The following is an 18,770-nucleotide window of genomic DNA, read 5'->3' as shown; positions in this document are numbered from 1 at the left end:
AGTAGCTCCTAAATGTTCTCACTGCTCACAGTCCTGCTTCCTTCCAATTAGTCATTCTCTCTGCTACCAGAGGGATTTTTATAAAATACAAATATGTTCATGTTATTCTGCTTAAAATCTTTAGTGATTCTCCATAGTTTTTGAGATAAGCTCAATTCCTTTCCTTAACTGAGAGGTCTTTGGTGATCTGGCCCTGCCCTCCCCTTGGTCACGTCCCTGAATGTATCTGCACCAGTCACAAGGACTTACTGACAGGGCCCTGGATGCCTCATGTCTATCTATTCATCTGTGCCTTTGGTTATCCTGTTTTTTACTCCTAGAATGTTTGTCTTTTGTTTTCTTTATTAGCTTCTACCTTCATTTAAAACTCATTATAAGCATCCATTCCTCTGAAAAGTCTCCCCTGCCCCTCAGTGTGCTTTAGGTGGCCTGTTCATCTGTACTTGGCATCACTCTGTGCACACTGCCAGCATTACCATCACCTAGGGTAGTATTTGGTGATGTGCTGGGCTGCCCCTTCCTAATTCAAACCTCCCTCCCCCATTATAAGTTCCTGGAGGGCAGGAACCACATCTTGTTTGTCATTGTATCTTGGTACCTAGTTCAATGATGAGAACGGCGGGGTGTTAAACCAATGGATGAACTTAGAGATTCTTTTAATTAGCTCTTGCATGTCAGGGTAGAGGATATTGGTATGTGAAAGTTAACTACTACTAAATACTAGTTCACATATTCCTAATACACCTGAGCCAAATGAAAAAGTCGAATGTACATTTCTATGGGATCTTATAGCATTATTTCATTTGTTCTTCACAATAGCCCTAGAGTGTAAGTTTTATAACATATTTCACCTTTTGTGGATACGGGAACTGAAGCTCAGAAAGGTGAAGTGACTTGCCTAAGGTCAGATAGGTAGCAAGTGGCAGTGCTGGGACTCGAACCCACAACCTATAATACTAAGTCCTATACTTTTTCCATTAATTCATTCCATAGTTTTATAAGATATAAGGAGATTTATCTCCCCCAACGTGAGTGATAGGCAGAATAATAGCACCCTAAATTCGTCTGGGTCATAATCCCCAGAACCTACTAACATGTTACTTTACATGAAAAGGGGGACTTAGCAGATATGACTAAGGTTAAGGACCTTGAGATGGGGTGGGCCAAACCTAATCATGAGTTCTTAAAGGCAAAGATTATAGGCTCACGCCTGTGATCCCAGCACTTTGGGAGGCTGAGGTGGGCAAATCATGAAGTCAGGAGATCGAGACCATCCTGGCTAACACAGGGAAACCCCGTCTCTACTAAAAATACAAAAAATTAGCCGGGCATGGTGGTGGGCGCCTATAGTCCCAGCTACTCAGGAGGCTGAGACAGAAGAATGGTGTGAACCCGGGAGGTGGAGCTTGCAGTGAGCCAAGATGGGTCCACTGCACTCCAGCCTGGGTGACAGAGCAAGACTCTGTCTCAGAAAAAAAAAAAAAAAAGCAAAGAAACTTTCCAAGCCGAGGTCAAAGCTAGAGAGAGATGGGATGACAGAAGGTGGGTCAGAGAGATGTAATATGCAAAGGACTCAACCCACTGTTGATGGCTTTGAAGCTGGAAGAAAGGGCCACAAGCCAAGGACTGTGGCTGGCCTCTAGAGCTGGAAAAGACAAAGAAAGAGAGTCTCTCCTAGAGCCCCCAGAAAGGCACATAGCCTTGCCTATGCCTTGATTTTCAGCTCATTGAGATCCATGTCAGACTTCTGACCTACAGAACTGTGAGATAAATGTGTTCTTTTAAGCCACTTAGTTTGTGGCAATTTGTTACAGCAGCAATAGGAAAGTGATACACTGGGGTCTACAGCAAGAGTTGTGCTGAGTCCTGGTGAGGGAGGGCAGCTCTGAAGGCTGGGCTCAACACCCAGTGGGCACAGGTACTGGCATAGCTCCCCCCATCTTAGCAGGCACACGGAAGGCAGCTACCTAGGTTCACAGCACGGGCTGCTGGAGGGAAGGCTGTGAATAGACAGGACCAGACCTAAAATCATCTAGCCCCAGATTCCACCACTGACAAGGTTTCCAGGGTATGATTATCTTTCTTGATGCTTGATAGTAATGTCAAGGGTTAGTCGTGTGTATTCCCCAACAGTTTCATTTCCAGCATTATGAGGTTAAGGGGGAAAAATCACTGGATAAGGAGGCTTGCAACTGGGTCTCAGCTCATTCATTACTCCCTATTTTGCCTGGGTGAAAATCATAACTGCGTTGGAACTTTATTTCCTCAACTGTTAAAATCAGAGGCTAGATGACAGATATGGTCCCTCTCAGTTCTAAAATTACCTAATTTCATTCACAAATTGCTTCCTGCTAAATCATCTAGGCTGTCAGTCAAGCACTCAGCAAACACATTGTTTGGCCATGTTTAAATCAAACATATGGGTGACACACTAAATTCTTAACTGAAATGACTCTAAATATATAGCTTCATCTCTTCTTTTGCCTATAAAATTGCTTTGCACATCAATAAGAAGAAAAGAATTTGTGGTGATTAAGAAATATAGGCTTCAGGGCTGTATTCCGGGCTCTCATTTGCTAATGTTTGGACCTTGGGCAAGTTACTTAACCTCATTTTCTGTGAATTGTAGGTGATAACATTTACCACATGGGGCTGCCATTCAAGTGTTTAGAACAATGGCTACTACAGAGTAAAGGTATAATGAATGTTAGCTCTTCCTCCTTTATTGCAGTAGAATTCAAAATATGGTTTCAGACTGGGCATGATAGCTCATGCCTGTAATCTCAGCACTTTGGGAGGCCGAGGCAGATCAATCATTTGACTCCATGAGTTCGAGCCCAGCCTGGTCTCAAATGTGGTGAAACCCCCATCACTACAAAAAATACAAAAATTAGCCAGGCATGGTGGTGCACACCTGTAGTCCCAGCTACTCGCGAGGCTGAGGTGGGAGAATCACCTCAGTCTGGGAGGCGGAGGTTACATTGAGCCAAATTCGTGCTGCTTCACTCCCGCCTGGGTGATAGAGTCAGACCCTGTCTCAATAAATAAATAAATAAATAAGTAAAAAAAATTTAAAAAATATGATTTCAAAAAAGGCACACTCATAGACAAAAAAGAAGATTGTAGCTAAGTACTTGCTTACCTTTCATAAAGAAGGGTCGAGTTGTTTTCCAGAGATCTGGATTGTTGTTAAATATGATGCCTTTCTCATGCATACCGATGCACTGCAGCCCAAGTTTGCTGCCGAATCGAGAGCTGTAATGATTGTGCTTCATTATGTGGAACATACTTGAGGACCTGAAAAGAAAGGAAACCTTGGTGTCAATTTTTAAGGGTCAGGAGAACTCCTGGTGGTGCATTTTGACTAGGAGGTAGCTCTGTTAGCAAATGCATGTTGCTCCAAATGCAATGTGCATGATTTCTAGTATTTAGGTTGAATAAGCACTTCTGTTAGCATGAGGACATCCTTCTCCAGTTGAATCATTTCTACCTACGGACTCCCTGTTTCAACATCACCAAAGATAGAAAACACACACACATACCCATATACCATTCCTTATTTCTCTTTCTTCTCTAACCTCACCAAAATAGTACCCACTACTGGAGTCAGAGCTGCAAGGCTGTTAAGAAGCTGAACGCTCCATACCACCAGAGCCAGAAGAACCTCCAGCCTCGCAGGTATCATCCAGCCTCACTCCATAAAGTGCCATCAACTACAAGAGTGAGCCACAGAATCAGAAGTTTGTGGAATTACTAAAGTCTTGTTTTCCTATTTTGGAACCAGCAGTTTTGCCTAGTACCACCCAACTCCAGTCTGTAATCAGGCCTGCTCCCTCCAGTGGAGTATCAGTCAGGGCTTGAAAAACATCTCCTTGGGCACTTCTTCTAGCCCTGAGCTTGGCCAGCCCCTGGCTGGGCTGGCATGCAAAGTTCACTGTGGTAGTAAAGGAAGCTATTTTGGGGCTCTGCATTCCATCATGACTCATCAAAGTCTCCAGGGTCACAGAGTTCTCCCACGACACAGGATGTGATGAGTCATGAGATAGGGCAATTTGCATGATGCTCAATTATGCAAATTCAAGATGCATTAGATGTCATTGGTATTATCTTGATTTTAGATGTTGTTACTTTCTTGGTGAACTTAATATTTGTACAAAATTTCATGTATTAATTGCAACTTTGGTCCTCTCTCTCCTCTGGTCTCCCAAAATTTTGTTTCACAACTGCAAATTCTCCTACTATGGAAGTTTTCAGAACACACAACCCTCAAAGATTGGAAGTGGTTACTATAATATCTGCAACTGGTTCTCAGATGGGTTGGAGAGACTCTTGCTCCTCCATCTCCTAGTTGACACTTGGCTCCTAAAAGGATACCTGTGCCTTAGTGAGGTTGTTCAGTTAATGCCTGTTGAAATACATTCCCAGAGGACTCTAGACCAAAAAAGTGCTGCTCTGGTTCAATGTATTAGGTTGTGGGCTAAGTATTAATCCAGCTCTCATGTCTGCGATGTGTTCCATAGTCCTATTTAAGCTTTAAAAGTAAGCCCCTGAAATAATGGTAGTGTCAAGAAATTAGAACAGGATTATTATTATATAATCATATATAATATATAAGGCGTGGTAGTGTGTGCCTGTAGTCCCAACTACTTGGGGGGGCTGAGGCAGTAGGATGGCTCCAGCCCTGGAGGTTGAGGCTGCAGTGAGCCATGATCATGCCACTGCACTCCAACCTGGGTGACAGGGCAAGATCCTATCTCAAAAAAAAAAAAAAAAAAAGCAGAGTTATTATATAAATAACTTATTTACTTGATATTTATTTCAGGAAAAACCACCTATTTTCAAATAAAAACACTATTAAATATTCATCAAATAATCCTAAGTTTTGGACATGTTTGCCTCTCCCTAGCAAAAATAAATAAATACATAAATAAAAATCCAGATGCTTCTGTTTGTATTCTGGGGAATTACTTTGTCTGACGTTTCAAATTTTGTCATATATAGAAAAATTATGCTATAGGAAGGAATGAAAGTCTTACTAATTAAAATATTTGAAAAGTCTAGCTTTACTTACCTTCCCCTCCATCATCCTATAATTAAAGCAGAAATTAAGTAATTTATCTATTCTTTATTCACAAACTCATATTTAAAAATTTTAAGCACTTAAAAGGACAAACACTGCTTTTCTGCTCTGACCCTGGGGCTTTTGCATACTGCATTAATCATATTGGCCTGTCCATTTCATTTAAGAGCTTGCTAATCAGTTTTAAAAAGAGAGTAAGAAACTCCAAACATAAAACAAACCCAACGAAATATTTGCTAGTTATTTGTAATAAAGAGCTAACCTTTAAAATTCTTGTGTCCTTTAGGGGGCACCAACATCTCAGCTATTTTGAATCCAAAGCTCAGGCTTGTCAGGGACAAAGCTAATCAGGCAGATGTGATAAAGCAAGGGATGTGTGACTGGCCACAGATGAGCAATTTAAAACAAGGTCACTTACTAAAAGTAGGCTGGATTTATCTAACCAGAGTAAATCAGAAAAGTGAAGAGAAAGTCAGTGACGAACTAAGGACCCCAGCCCAGAGCTCCTCCTGGCAGTCAAGACAGGCCTGGCTCTGGCTTGTGGGCCAGCCTGCAATACTGCCAGAGGCAAGTGTTATACTGATTATTTGGGAGAGTGAGGATTTCTTAGCACTGAGGAGAGTCCAGCTGAGTCCCCAACCTCAGCAGGGACAGTGCACAGTGTTGGGTTTCTGGTCACTAGGGTTATTATCCCTCATTAAGCATGACTGAAGATAACAGACATCTCCAAAGATGGCAAACCTATTGTCTGTTCAAAATGAAAAGCAGTCAGGGAGTAAGCTCTTAGGTGATGAGAAGAAAGCCACCTGAGTTCTGGGATTAAACAATTCACACACTTGTGGGCAGATTCAACAGTGATGAGGAGGCAATTAATGGAATAATTGGTGCCCTTTTTTTTTTTTTTTTTTTTTGAGACAGAGTCTCACTCTATCGCCCAGGCTGGAGTGCAGCGGTGCAATCTCAGCTAATTGCAAACTCCACCTCCCAGGTTCAAGCAATTCTCATGCCACAGCCCCCTGAGTAGCTGGGATTACAGGCACCTGCCACCACACCCGGCTAATTTTTTGTGCATTTTTAGTAAAGACAGGGTTTCACCATGTTGGCCAGGCTGGTCTCAAACTCCTGACTTCAAGTAATACACCCACCTTCACCTCCCAAAGTGCTGGCATTACAGGTGTGAGCCACTGCACCCGGCTGGTGACAAACATTTAAAAACACTTGCCTCATGTAGATCTGTTCCATCAATCCTATAACCTTTTCACTGTCCTTCACTTCTCTAATATCCTCACTTACCCAGCTTAAATTCTAGGTGACTACAAGAGATAAACAACCTTTATAACAGAGGAATCTTACTGTAACCACCTAACCAAGTGATCAAATTTAACATCAGTGCTAGTGGGACAACCTGTTACTCATCTTCTGATGCGATGTGATATGAAGTTCCTAGTACTACTGAAGTGTTATTGCAAAAATGTGCAACCTTAATCTAATTGACCCTTTAGACCCAATTTTCAGTTTATAAGAAATACAGAGAATAGATTAATATAGTAAATGGCACCCTGATGAAATAGTGAGAGAAATTCAGAATGTGGGATATCTTATAGCTGACCTGGTCTCTTCAAAAGGTCAATGTCATGGGGGAAAATTGTGGTGGGGGGACGGCTCTTTCAATTTTCCTACTCACTTGATAATTTTCTTAATAGAAAGTTGGGAAAAAATTACTGTCAATCATTAAAATTAAAATACCCTTCCCTGAATCCTCAACTCCCTTGATCCTCTTCTTACTTTGTCATGGTTGTCTGGTAAGACCACATTCTAGCTAAATCCAACTCTTAGCTTATTCTGTGCTTGCACCTGGCAGTTGAAGTGGGCTGGGAAAAAAAGAAAAACCACATATGTGCACACGTGTGTGCATGTGTGTGTGTTAGCACACACGTGCCTGCTGTCAGGTCTCGGTTAAATTCAAGTGGGCCCTTAGTGTCGCTGGCAATGCTATTGCATGTCCCCAGCCCATTCACTCTCTCACTCTTCTAGATGACTATTATATTCTCCCTACTCATCCCCAGCTGAAGACTTTATTTCCACTTTTCCCAAGAAAGTGGAAGAAACTACAAGAGAATCTCCACAAGCCCCAACGACCCGGACCTGTGCCCATATATTCCACGTTCCCTCCTATTACTATGGAAATTCCATGTCCCTATTCAAGGCCAACCCATCCACTTGTCCCCAGGGACCTCTTCACATCTCACCTAGCACACTCTTTCTTTCTCTTCCATCAACAATCATTTGATTTTCCTCCATAACTGACCAGTCCCCCTACAACTCACATGCTGTAATTTCTCCTATTTTAAAAACCAAAATTCCTTTGCCTGCACATCTCACTCATCTACTGTCCCATTTCCTGCCTTCTTTATGGCAAACTCCTTGGAAGACTTGTCTACACTTGCTGCCTCTGATTCTTCTCCCCTGATTCTCTTCTCTGATCAGACTTTTGCCCCCACTAGTCCATTGAAACTGCTCTTGTCAAGGTCACCTGTGACCTCCCTGTTGCTAAATGCAGTACTGAAATCTCCATGCATTCCCTTGCCCCATCAGTGGTATTTGACATGGTTCACAATTTCCTACTCCCTGATATGGATTCTTCACCTGGTTTTCAGACATTACACTTTCCTGGTTTTCTCTTCTCAGTCTAGCTGCTCCTTCTCTGTTGCTAGTTTCTGACCTATTTACACTAGAGGGTCTCAAGGTTCAGTCCTCTCTACTCAATCATCCCACTCAGATGTCAACTGGGCATGTCAAATCTAACATGTCTGGAATGGAACCCTAATCTCTCCCCTTCCCAGACTTGCTCCACCTATCTCAGGACACGATGTCCCCATTCAATGCAAAACTGGACAGCACTTTGACTCTTTTTTTTTCTCTCACACCCTACATCCAATCTGTCAGCAAGTCTGTTGGCTTTGCCTTCAAAATATGTCCAGAATTTTCCCTCATCTCTTATCACCTCTACTGCTACCACCTGGACCAGCCACCGTCACCTCTTGCCTAACTGGTCTCTCTGTCCCTATCCCTTGTCCTCTTGCACCTATTCTCAACAGAGCAGCCAGAATGATTCTGCTGAAACATAAATGAGTCATATGTGTCAGTCCTCTGCTCAAATTCTTCAGTGGCTTCCTTTCCTGCAGGGGGTAAAAGCCGGAATTGTTACAATGGCCTGCAAGGCCTGACGTGGTTTGGTACCCTATTGCCTCTCTCATCTCCTGTATTCTTCCACTCAGGCGCTCGCCTTAGAATATTGGCACTTGCTGTTCCTTCTGTCTAGAATGCTTTTCCACCAGGTCTCTGCATGGGCTACTTGCTCATTTCCTTTAGGTCTTTATTTAAATGCTGTCTTCTCAGTGAGGGCTGCCTGAACCACCTGTTTACAATCACACCTGTGTCTCTACAACTGGTCCTCCCCTATCCTCCTTCCCTATTCTTTTTCTATGTAACACCTATCTGCCTGATAATAGTGTGACCAACTATCCTGGTTTGCTCAGGACTATGCCAGTTTCAGCACTGAAAGTCCCACATCCTGGGAAAGGCCCTGGTCCCAGGCAAACTGAAACAATTAGTCACTCTACTGATACACTATATATTTTACTTGTTTATTGTTGACCTAGTGACGACATATTGCTCCATGAGGTAAAGGAATTTTGGCTGGTTTGTCCACTGCTGTATTCCCAGAGTTTAGAACAATACCTGCTGCTATACATAGTAAGTTTTCAATAAATACTTAATGGATGAAGAGCCAATAATGACTATTACAACTTAGAATCATACAGTGTTTAATATATAATAAATTCTCAGTAAATGTATATTCACAGAACAAATGAAGGAAGCCCCTGTAAATGATGTGTAAATTTGCACATCAAGACAGATGTAAAAATATAACCCTAATTAGTATGTTAATTGCTAACAGATATGCAAATATAACCCAAATTAGCATGCCAATTGCTAATTTCCCTTTATGAGTGCTACATAAATTTTTTTTTGTATTCATGACAAAAACTAATCTAGGGACATATCGTGGACATATAGTGTCATACGCAGCACCTACAGACCCTCATTAATTTAGAGTACAGCTGCCTGGGTAGCTGCCTGGGGGAACGGTGCACACATCATCTACAGCTCACCATATGGACCGCGCCTCCACGCCCCCAGTGGCACAGGAGGCATCTCAGCAGCGCATATGCCTGACTTCTCCCCTGAAGTTCTGCAGCCCCCACTACTTTGGGACGAAGTTGGTTAGAAAAGTTGGACCATAATTTCTACACAGTTGTAATGGCTACAGACCTCAAACTTTTCAAAAGAAAAAAAAATCTGGCAAACTATTCAAATAAAAATAAAAATCTTTCTGAGGTCCAGTGGGGTCTTTTCAAGAGGTACGGGGAGTGCTGGAAGGGACTTGAAGAGCAGGCAAGGAAAGGAGATGGGGACAAACATGTCCTATTCCCGCGGGGAGCTCAGCCTTTAACAACAAAATTGAACTGCTCTGAGGCAATTAAAGAGAACACAAAGACCCCAACAAGTGAAAAGCCTGAGAGGAGAGGAAAAGGAAAGAACTGGGAGAGCTGGGGGTAGTGTGGGTGGGTTGTGGCTTCGTCTCAGCGTGCACTAGCGCCTGAGTCGGTCGGGGTTGTTGGAGTCAGTTTCCTAATTATGACTAGCAGAGTGGTCAGATGCCACCCCCACTGTAACGAGCAAGCACTTCAGGAATTGTCTTTGGGAATTCACGGAGTTTTTCTGGAGATTTAAGAATCTAGCATCGAAATATCTAGTATCTCAGAATGATTTCTGTCCTGGTACTGTGGTCCTTTCTCAAGTCTATCATTCTTTACTCCAGTTCTAGTCTTATACCTCCACCACCTTAGCATAAGACAAAACCAATCCTGCATCTCTGTTTCCGGTAACCCCGGGGAGAGGCCCTCCTGCCCCAGGAGCTTCCTCCTCCACCCCCTCTCTAGATGGAATGTTCTCAAACTCACAGGGGAGTATTAAACACCACTGATGCCTGGGTCCTACCCCCAGAGGTTCTGATCTAAAAGTAGGGGCGTGGCCTGGGCAGTGAGGGGCTTTGAAAATCTCCCTGGGTGACTCTAAGGTACAGCTAGGGTGAGAGGCACGGTACTGTGCTAGATCCTGGGCAGCAGGTAGATATCCTTCTAGATAAATATCCTGGGGGTCACTTCACCCGTCTGCTGAGGGCAAGAGGTGATGGGGAAGGCAGACCCTGGGCTGGGGAGAGCTGGAAGGCAGGTGGCTGTGCGGGGAAATGAAAGAGCAGCAGCAAATGTCCCTACCCCCAAACCCAAACACCAGTGCTTCCAAGATATTTGTGAGACCATAGCCAGTTGTAAAAGTGACCCAAGTACTGATTTTTAAAATGAAAACACATCAAGAATGTATCATAGTCACTTAAATTTGGCTGACTAGAGCCTAATAGACCAGTAGAATAAAAATAAAAAGGTAATTATGATCTAGTTCTTAGAGCAGTGGTTCTCAAACTCAAGTGTGCAGCAGAATCACCTGCAGACTTTGTTAAAACACGGATTGCAGGTCCTACCCCAGACTGTCTCATTTAGTAGATCAGGGTGGGGCCCAAGATCGTGCATTGCTAACAAGTTCTCAGGCTTGTTGATGCTGCTGGTTGAAGGACCACACTTTGAAAACTACTGCATTAGAGTACTTCACAATGAACCCAATGAAATGATGTTTCCACCTGAAGCCATTTCTGTTTAGTTGTGTGAGGTCTGCCTCAGCTACTCTTAAAAGTGCTACAACACAAAACTGAATGAAACAAACAAACAAAAATCCCAGGCCAGAAAAATTCTTTTTGGATAGTTTGAAATATTTGGAAGTATTAAAATAACACCGATTTCTCCCCTGCTGCCTTCTTTCAATATCTGCTTCAAATATTTGGGCTTTGAGGATACCGTGGTATTTTATGAGATGATGTATGTAATCTTGACCTGAAAAAATTATGTAGTTTCTAGAAAAGCTTCACTTACTTTTGAGCTATAGTCTTTGTATCTGAGTGAATAATTCTAACAAATTGGTAAAACACCCTGGTCAGCTTTAGTTTGTGGGTAAAGCTCTATCAGGGATTACGAATATAAAAATGCGTTAATGAGACAATGTTTGCAGATAGCTTTGCTAAAAGTCTACTAAAGCTGGCTGAAAGTCTAGGGAAATACACTGTCTTTGAAATTCTCCATTTTCTAAGATCACTAAACAAGAAAACAAGTATTTCACCAAACTAGTTCTTTATAGTCAATTCCTATTTAATTAACCATACAGCTAATTCAATCTGCTAGTTATCCACAAAATATAATAATGCAGAGAAGGAGGATACTATTTTTTTAAATGGGTAATATTGTTCCTGATTTATGTAAGATCACTCCACCGGGATACTGGCATAAAGTCATAAATTGGAGAGCAGCATGTGAATTACTTCTTTTTCTACTGTCTTGTTCTTTTATTTTCTTTTTTCTTTACTTTAATCGGATTCAGCCAAGGTCGGCTTACCATCTGCTCTTTTAGAGGTGCTCAGTTGCTTGGCAGGAGAATAAATTAGCAAATTGCTAATCAGATACCTCTGCCTCAGGTTTGTTTTATTTTTTATTTTTTAAAAAATAAAACAAACCTGAGGCAGATACCTCTGCCTCAGGTTTGTTTTATTTTTTAAAAGACAGGGTCTTGCTCTGTCACCCAGACTATAGTGCAGCGGTGTCTCGGGTTTTATTTTTGTTTTTCATGGGTTTTTTCTTTGTTTGTTTGGGTTGGTTCTTTTTAATGTTTATTTGTGGTTAAGACCAAAAAACTTGGGAAAGCAGAAAAGAACACCTCTCCCTAAAAGTATGTTTTGTCAAAATCAAATTATCTGGCTTCTAAGTTTCCACATTCACTGCTCACAGAGATTGTAAATAATTTCCCAACTTTCCAGAGTTATTTATTTATGTACTGCTGGATTAATTCAAGCAAAACCCAATTATTCTGTTTGCAATGTTAGATTTCTGGGGATTGCTCACTTCATTTCAGTGAAAAATATAGCGTTAGAAACAAAGACATCAAGATTCAAAATAAAGTTGTCTTAAGTGGAAAAAACTCCAGCCTCGATTTAAAAAGTATGTCTTTGATTATGAACAGACTCACTTGCTGATAATGAGTGTTTCCTCTCCAGAGATCCAGACTCGCATGAATTCTCCATACGCCCGGTTGTAGTAGTTGCAGGCACTGCCGATCCCCATCCACAGGAATCTGCCGTGGGAGATGAGGGGTCCAATTCCCATGCAGTAGCCAGGACCTAGGACAGGCGTCAGAGCATAAGCAACATCTTAGCCACACCAAAAATTGCAACTGCTTTGTGTTACTCTTGTTTGTGTTCTTTTATAGCTAAGTGTTCTTTACATGTGATGTATATCTGTGAATCACAAATAAAGTGATTTGAAACAAAACAAAACAAAAGCCTCACGCTTAACATGAGGCTCTTCACCCCTCCATGAGTAAAAAGGAGTTCAGTATCCACGCCACACTAGTTTTATTTGGTCTCAATCATTTCAGTCTGAATGAACTGGGGTGTGTGTGCTAATTTCTTCCCAGGTTAACTGGTATCAGTGAGTTTCTAATACAAGTCAATTGGTGCGTTTGGTAGCAAACATGGGAATGCTGATGAGTGACAAGCCGGCAAATCTGTTTGGCGCCTAGTTTTTTCTGGAAACTTTTGGTTTGAGTGCCCCAGTTGACAGAATGGGTGGGTTAAAACTGGTCTGTAGTTTTGTAGGAAATCTTTCTTTCAGATCAACTGAAAGAAACAAGATCTACAAGGAGAATGTCCAGTCCAAGAACATTTATTTCTTTTATTCCCCTCAAAAAAGACTCCGTTTAAGAAAAGGCTCTTAAGCTAAATCTCATTAGGCAAAATAAAGCTGAGAGTTGAGGAGTCCGGCAATGGGTCTTTGAGCCTCTAGACTGGAGTTTGAGTCCCATGATCTGGTTTTAGCTGAGAGTAGTGGCTGCTTACAACCTTGCTTATGCAGAGGATGGCAGAATTGTAAAGAGCATGCATCCAGGGAACAACTGGGGAATTTGATGCTGCTTATTATCAGAGAACAACCTTGGTAGCTTGATTTTACTGGTGGTAGTAAAAAGTTAGATTAAAAAGTTTTAGAATGTTTTCAGGAGTTGACAAGTAGCAGTTTTTCTAAATCTTTCTCCTTTAATTCCATTCTGTCAGTGAAATCATTCTGAAGCCAAAACATGCCTAACTACGTGAGACAGCATTCTCACCTTATGGGCAAAAGTTGTGTAATAATATACATAGTGTAAGCTTTTGCTTGAATCATCTGAATTGGATGTTTAGTCCCAAACACAGCAAACAGTGTTTAGTCTTTTACTTTGCAATAGCTGAGTTAATATGAGCAATACTGTCAGCTCTTTTTTCCCTTTAAATAAAAGAACTTTGCTAATACCTATAGAACCAAAATATGGTCTAAGGTTATTAATCTTGTGATTATTTTAGTAACACTATATTATACAGTAGATGACTGACTTTGTATTAAAATAATTTCATTAAGCTCTTTAAAAGATTTCCACAGCAGATTTGATTGAATATGTATTTCCTTAAACTGTCATTAGATATATTAACCTTTGATCAATTAATATATGCATAATATAATACCTCACTGGATATTTATAGCTTGGCACATTGTAGATGCTCAACAAATGTTTCCTGAATAAATTTTAAAAATTAATTAGGCATGTGTATCTAATATAAAGGATGAAGTTTTAAATGCCATCCTTTTTTTTGAGACAGAGTCTCGCTCTGTTGCCCAGGCTGGAGGGCAGGGGCATGATCTCGGCTCACTGCAGCCTCCGCCTCCCAGGTTCAAGCGATTCTTCTGCCTCAGCCTACCGAGAAGCTGGGATTACAGATTTGTGCCACCACACCCAGCCCGCCGTGTAAAAATCTTAATATTTGGGACCTGCCATTCAAATGTAGGAGAGACGTATCTACTGAAAAAGGGAGATTGAACCTTGTGCTTAGATTAAGAACCTGAGTGTTCTAACCAGAAGAGAACCAGAGTTTTGAGTCCTTAGCGATCAATTGTATATCAGCTTAATTCATCCAACAAACAATTACTGGTATAGATACTACTGGTATAGACACTAGCTCCAAATTAGGGACTGGAGATGTTATAAGTATAATGGTCCCCATCAGAGTCTAGGGGCAAGAGAGGAGAGTATGTGAAAAATAATTACAAAATAAAAGAATGTTAACACAGTGTGACCTTTTCATTTACGTGTATATCTTAGGCCTTCCACCCACCCTCCAGCTGGAGAGAAGAATGCTGGAGGAAGGTAGAAACTTTGGCAAAATATTAGGGAAATATTCTGGTTGTATCCACATTAAGCTGATCGTTGCTTCTCAGATTTGGGAATGCTTATCTAGGCATGCAGTGATTGTGGGAGCCTCTTTCACACCCTAAAAGGAGCAGTGAATACTTTGCTGTATTTTTGTACAGGGACAGCCTCCTTGGAGCCCACAGCTGGGACCTCTCCCCAGCTGTCCTAATCAACAAGCTGTTGCTTTCCACGCCTTACAGATGTACACCATAGAGAAACCTGTGTGCACATATACATTCAGAACAGCCCTGTTCACAATAGCCCCAAACTAAAGACACCTCAAGTGTCCCTAAACAGTAGAACTGGCAATTAAACTATGAGGTATTTATATAACTCAATACCCTATGGCAATGAAAATGAACTACACCTGCATGCCACGATGTGGCTGGATCTTAGAAACATGCTATTGAGTAAAAGAAGCAAGATAGAAGAATACATAATGTATGAATTGACTGCTAAAATGTTCAAAACAAGGCAAAATTAACCTGTATCCTCTGGGATGTGAAATTATGTGGTAAAATGATAAAAAAAAAAAAAAAAAAAAAAGCAAGGGAGTGACTGTCACAAAATCAAAGACAGTGTTTTGCTCCGGAGTGAGGGAGAGAGAGTGATTGCAAAGGCACACGAGGAGCTTCTGGAACAAGGGTAACATCCGCTTTGTCAGGCTGCATTGTGATGGCAAATTTATCACTGCACTGTGCAGTTTTCTGTGAAGTATTATCTTAACAAGAAAAAGAGGAACGTCAGTTGCCATGCTTTTTTTTCCCCCTAGTTCTCTGCTCTGGGATGTGGTACCCAGGGCAGAGCATGGCATCTGGAGGGAGAAGACCCTTGTTTAGAGCTGGGGATGGCTATATGTCCTGGGGGAAGGGAGAGCAGCCAGTGCCAGGTGACTGTGAGTCCTGACCCAGATCAGTGGTCTGGGAGCAATTTTTCAGAACTGAAGCTTCCAACCCCATCCCTGCCTCCCCCCGGCCACTCCCCCTCCTCCGCAGGAATGACCCTTTCCTCAGGACTTTCATAGCCCCTACCTGGCACTAAGTCAACCACCTATGTGTGTGCCCCTGACTGTCTTTACTACTTTTATATAATCCCCTCGGGGCAGAAACCACATCTCTTTAATCTTTTCACACATCCTCCTGCCCCTAAGCAGGAAAACAGGGCAGCTTGTTTATTTAGCAGTAAATACGGCTAGAAGCTTAGATATGAGCCCCAGTTTCATCACTTACTAGTTGTGTGACTCTTTGAGTCTCAGTTTTGCCATCTACAAAACAGACACAAACACACCAACTTCACCAGAGAAAATGGGCATGAAACTGCTTTGTAAATTATAACTCACTTAAGGGCTTTAAATCATTATAAGTCCCTCCAGCTTTCACTGGTCCTGAGCTTTCCTGACTCTGTGCTTCCCCTAAACCTCTAAAACCAAGAACCTAGAGAGCCACTGATTAAAGGGAGCTGGCAGGAGCTCAGGAGTATTGATCAGCAAAAACCACCCCAAACAAGGCCAATTGTCTTATCTTCCCTCCCCCAGCCAGAAACCACAGGATCTCACAGTCTGTGCTACTAGTGGATTCTAACTAGACCTTCTGCTTTCAAAGGGAAAGTGTGAAACTAGAAACTACCTGTCTAGCAAAATGACCATCAACCTGGGCTTTAGGACTTCCTGGTGGTCCCCCTACATTCCCACTTTCTGTCCAGCTAGGGAGCTGACAAGCCATTTCCCTTCTCTGGGCTTTAACCCTTCACTTGTAAAACGACGAGTTTGAACTGCTTGGCTTCTCATGCTTGTCATAGCGTTTTGCCTGGGCAAGGCAGATCACCTCCCTGGGTCTCAGTTTCCCCTTCCGTCAAATGAAGGAGTTAGGCTCACATTTGTGGCTCTCAACCTTGGCTGAACATAAAAAATCAGGAAGGGAGATTTTTAAAAAAATAGCAACCCCAAAGTAGCTGAGCTCCTACCTCAGACAGTGCTGAGAATCACTGTGCTACTCGATCTGACTGTCAGTGGATGCAGCATGATGGCCCTGGCCCAGGCCCAGAAATGGTGGACAGAGTGAGGTGCTGCCTACTCTCCCACTGATCCAGAGCTTCAGGGCTGCTGGTTCTCAGGCTTGTCCTAACAGGCTGACCTCCTTGGTCAAGGGTCCAAGGAAATTCCACCAGTGCTGATTAACATAAGCATCTGGGGGGACTTTTTAAAAATGCATGTTTCTAGGCCTGAAGAGTCTGAGTCAAAAAGTCAGGAGCAGGGTCCAGGAACAGAAATGTTAACAAGCTCCTACTTGCTGGGTGTTCTTACATAGACTGAAAAGCTTGAGAACCTGTGGCTTACTGGATGGGCAATGCTGCGTGGGCAGTGCTGGACTCTCCTGGCCTGATTGTCTGCTAATACAGACAAATTGGAATTTAGCACCTGGGCTTATGAAGGGAAGAAGAGGAAAAAAAGGCTTTCCACCCCCAACACTTACTCACCCCACCCCAACCATTCACTGACCCTGACCTAGAAGCCCCCTTGGGAGAGGAGAAATCCAGTGAGGAAGGGCCACACTGGGGAAGAGAGTTCAAGTTAAAGACCATGAAACAGTTGTCCCTTAGCTCTGAGCCTCCCTTCTCTAGAGTTGACCCTGTCAGGGAGCAGAGAACAAAATTAACTAAATGTTCCTTTAAACTGGGCATTAAAGTAATCTAAAATATCAGGCTGAATCAGGCAGAGAGATAGGCAATTATCTGGAATGTTAAAAAGAATCCAGACACAGAGCATTTTGTGCCAGCCCCATGCTCCCACTTCTTATCCCACAGAGACGAGGCCCACCACACTTACCAGTGTGTAACTATGCTCTTAAAGTCTCATTGGATATCTTATGGAATTGGGAACAGATGTGTCTGCAATGAAGCATTTTCACTGAAAACTAAAGAAGTAGTCTGAAATTTCAGGTCATTCTGAATTAATCTGATATCTGATCATTGCAGCTTTAAGGGTGGAAGGGTGGGGTTTTCTATTGGGATTATCTGGATAATTATATTATTCTCCACTTTTGATTGACCCACAGATCTTGTTGAAGATTCTCTTGGGGTGTGATGTTCCAAGAGCACTGGAGTGGTCCCCATTTTTCTCCCACTACCAGGCCCCCATAAGGGTCGAATAGGATCCAGACAGTGGGAGAAAAATGGGGACCACTATCACCACATTCCCAAGAATAAGAGAAAATAATGAGTGGAATAAAGAGAAGGAATAAACACAAGGCAAAGAGGGGGCATGGAGGAAGCAAAGTGAAAGGGAGAAGAAAAGCAGTGAAGAAGGTGTTCCACAGACATTTTCACCTTCAGAGCAAAATTGCAATCTATTTTTTAAAAGTTAACCAGAAAACCCTGGAATTTTACTTTGCTCCACCCCATCTTGAGCTTGTTTTAAAGGGTACTTGTGCCAAGTCTACTTTACGAAAGCACAGCGCAGAGTGCAAGGGTTTATCTAAGATATTTTTAAAGTGCTTTCATTTAAAATGTGCAGATAATTGGTCTGAAAATTTTCTCCCAAGTCCTCATTTGCTAACACAGCCATAGTCTTCAGAGATCTTTCCAGGTTTGCTTTTTGTCCTTTTGCAAAATTTTCTTTACCATCATGGACCAAAATCCCAAGTAAATAATCTCCTTAGATACAGAAATAAATGACTGACTTACCTGGTATTGAGGATGTGCCCTCATAATTCCACACCAAGAGAAAAAGGCCAGTGAGGAGCAGGATTGGCATGGTGGCAGCAGGCATGGCTTCAGGCACGATGCTGGTGATGTTATAATGTATCGGGTTTAGCATTTCCAAAACCATCTTGTGTTCCTTGACCTCAGAGGGGGCAATTTAGAGTCCTGTGGAAATCAAAGGACAGAAAAATTACAGAATCCCCTAAAAGGTTCATCTATAGCTCCTGTTGCTTCAGAGGGTGCTGTACAGTACAGATTCACTTACTGTTTTATAAGGTGATCAGACATTTAGGCAAGACTAATTTATGGTTACAAGTCAAAACAAGGAAGCCCAAGAAAGATCTTTTGGCTTGAATTGCAGCATTTCTGACCTTGGTAGAGTCTCAGTTTCCTTTAGACACTTGGTCTGATAGAACCTTATCATCTTGCCCTTGAGTGGGTAGAGTGACGTGCATTCCCAATTGAAAGCCAAATTTCTTGCCAAATTATAAGAAAATAAAGCTCATTCCAGAGGTGGAGTCATTTTGTGACTTCATCAGCAGGTTTT

The 18,770-nt window shown here is 42.2% G+C and overlaps 1 protein-coding gene across 1 annotated transcript in view; it reads right to left on the bottom strand.

The window, feature by feature from the left end:
* CYP19A1 (cytochrome P450 family 19 subfamily A member 1) overlaps positions 1 to 18,466 on the bottom strand; it is a 35,220-nt gene extending 16,754 nt beyond the window's left edge. The window contains exons 1-3 of the mRNA XM_055279139.1: positions 18,206 to 18,466; positions 12,275 to 12,425; positions 3,143 to 3,297 (exon numbers count right to left, since the gene is read on the bottom strand). Coding sequence (XP_055135114.1) covers positions 3,143 to 3,297; positions 12,275 to 12,425; positions 18,206 to 18,350 — 451 coding nt within the window. The 5' untranslated portion in view covers positions 18,351 to 18,466. The remainder of the gene's footprint in view (positions 1 to 3,142; positions 3,298 to 12,274; positions 12,426 to 18,205) is intronic.
* Positions 18,467 to 18,770: the final 304 nt, after the last annotated feature.

Source organism: Symphalangus syndactylus, chromosome 5, assembly GCF_028878055.3.
Source record: "Symphalangus syndactylus isolate Jambi chromosome 5, NHGRI_mSymSyn1-v2.1_pri, whole genome shotgun sequence".
Lineage (NCBI taxonomy): Eukaryota > Metazoa > Chordata > Mammalia > Primates > Hylobatidae > Symphalangus > Symphalangus syndactylus.
This window is presented reverse-complemented; position numbering and strand designations above follow the sequence as displayed.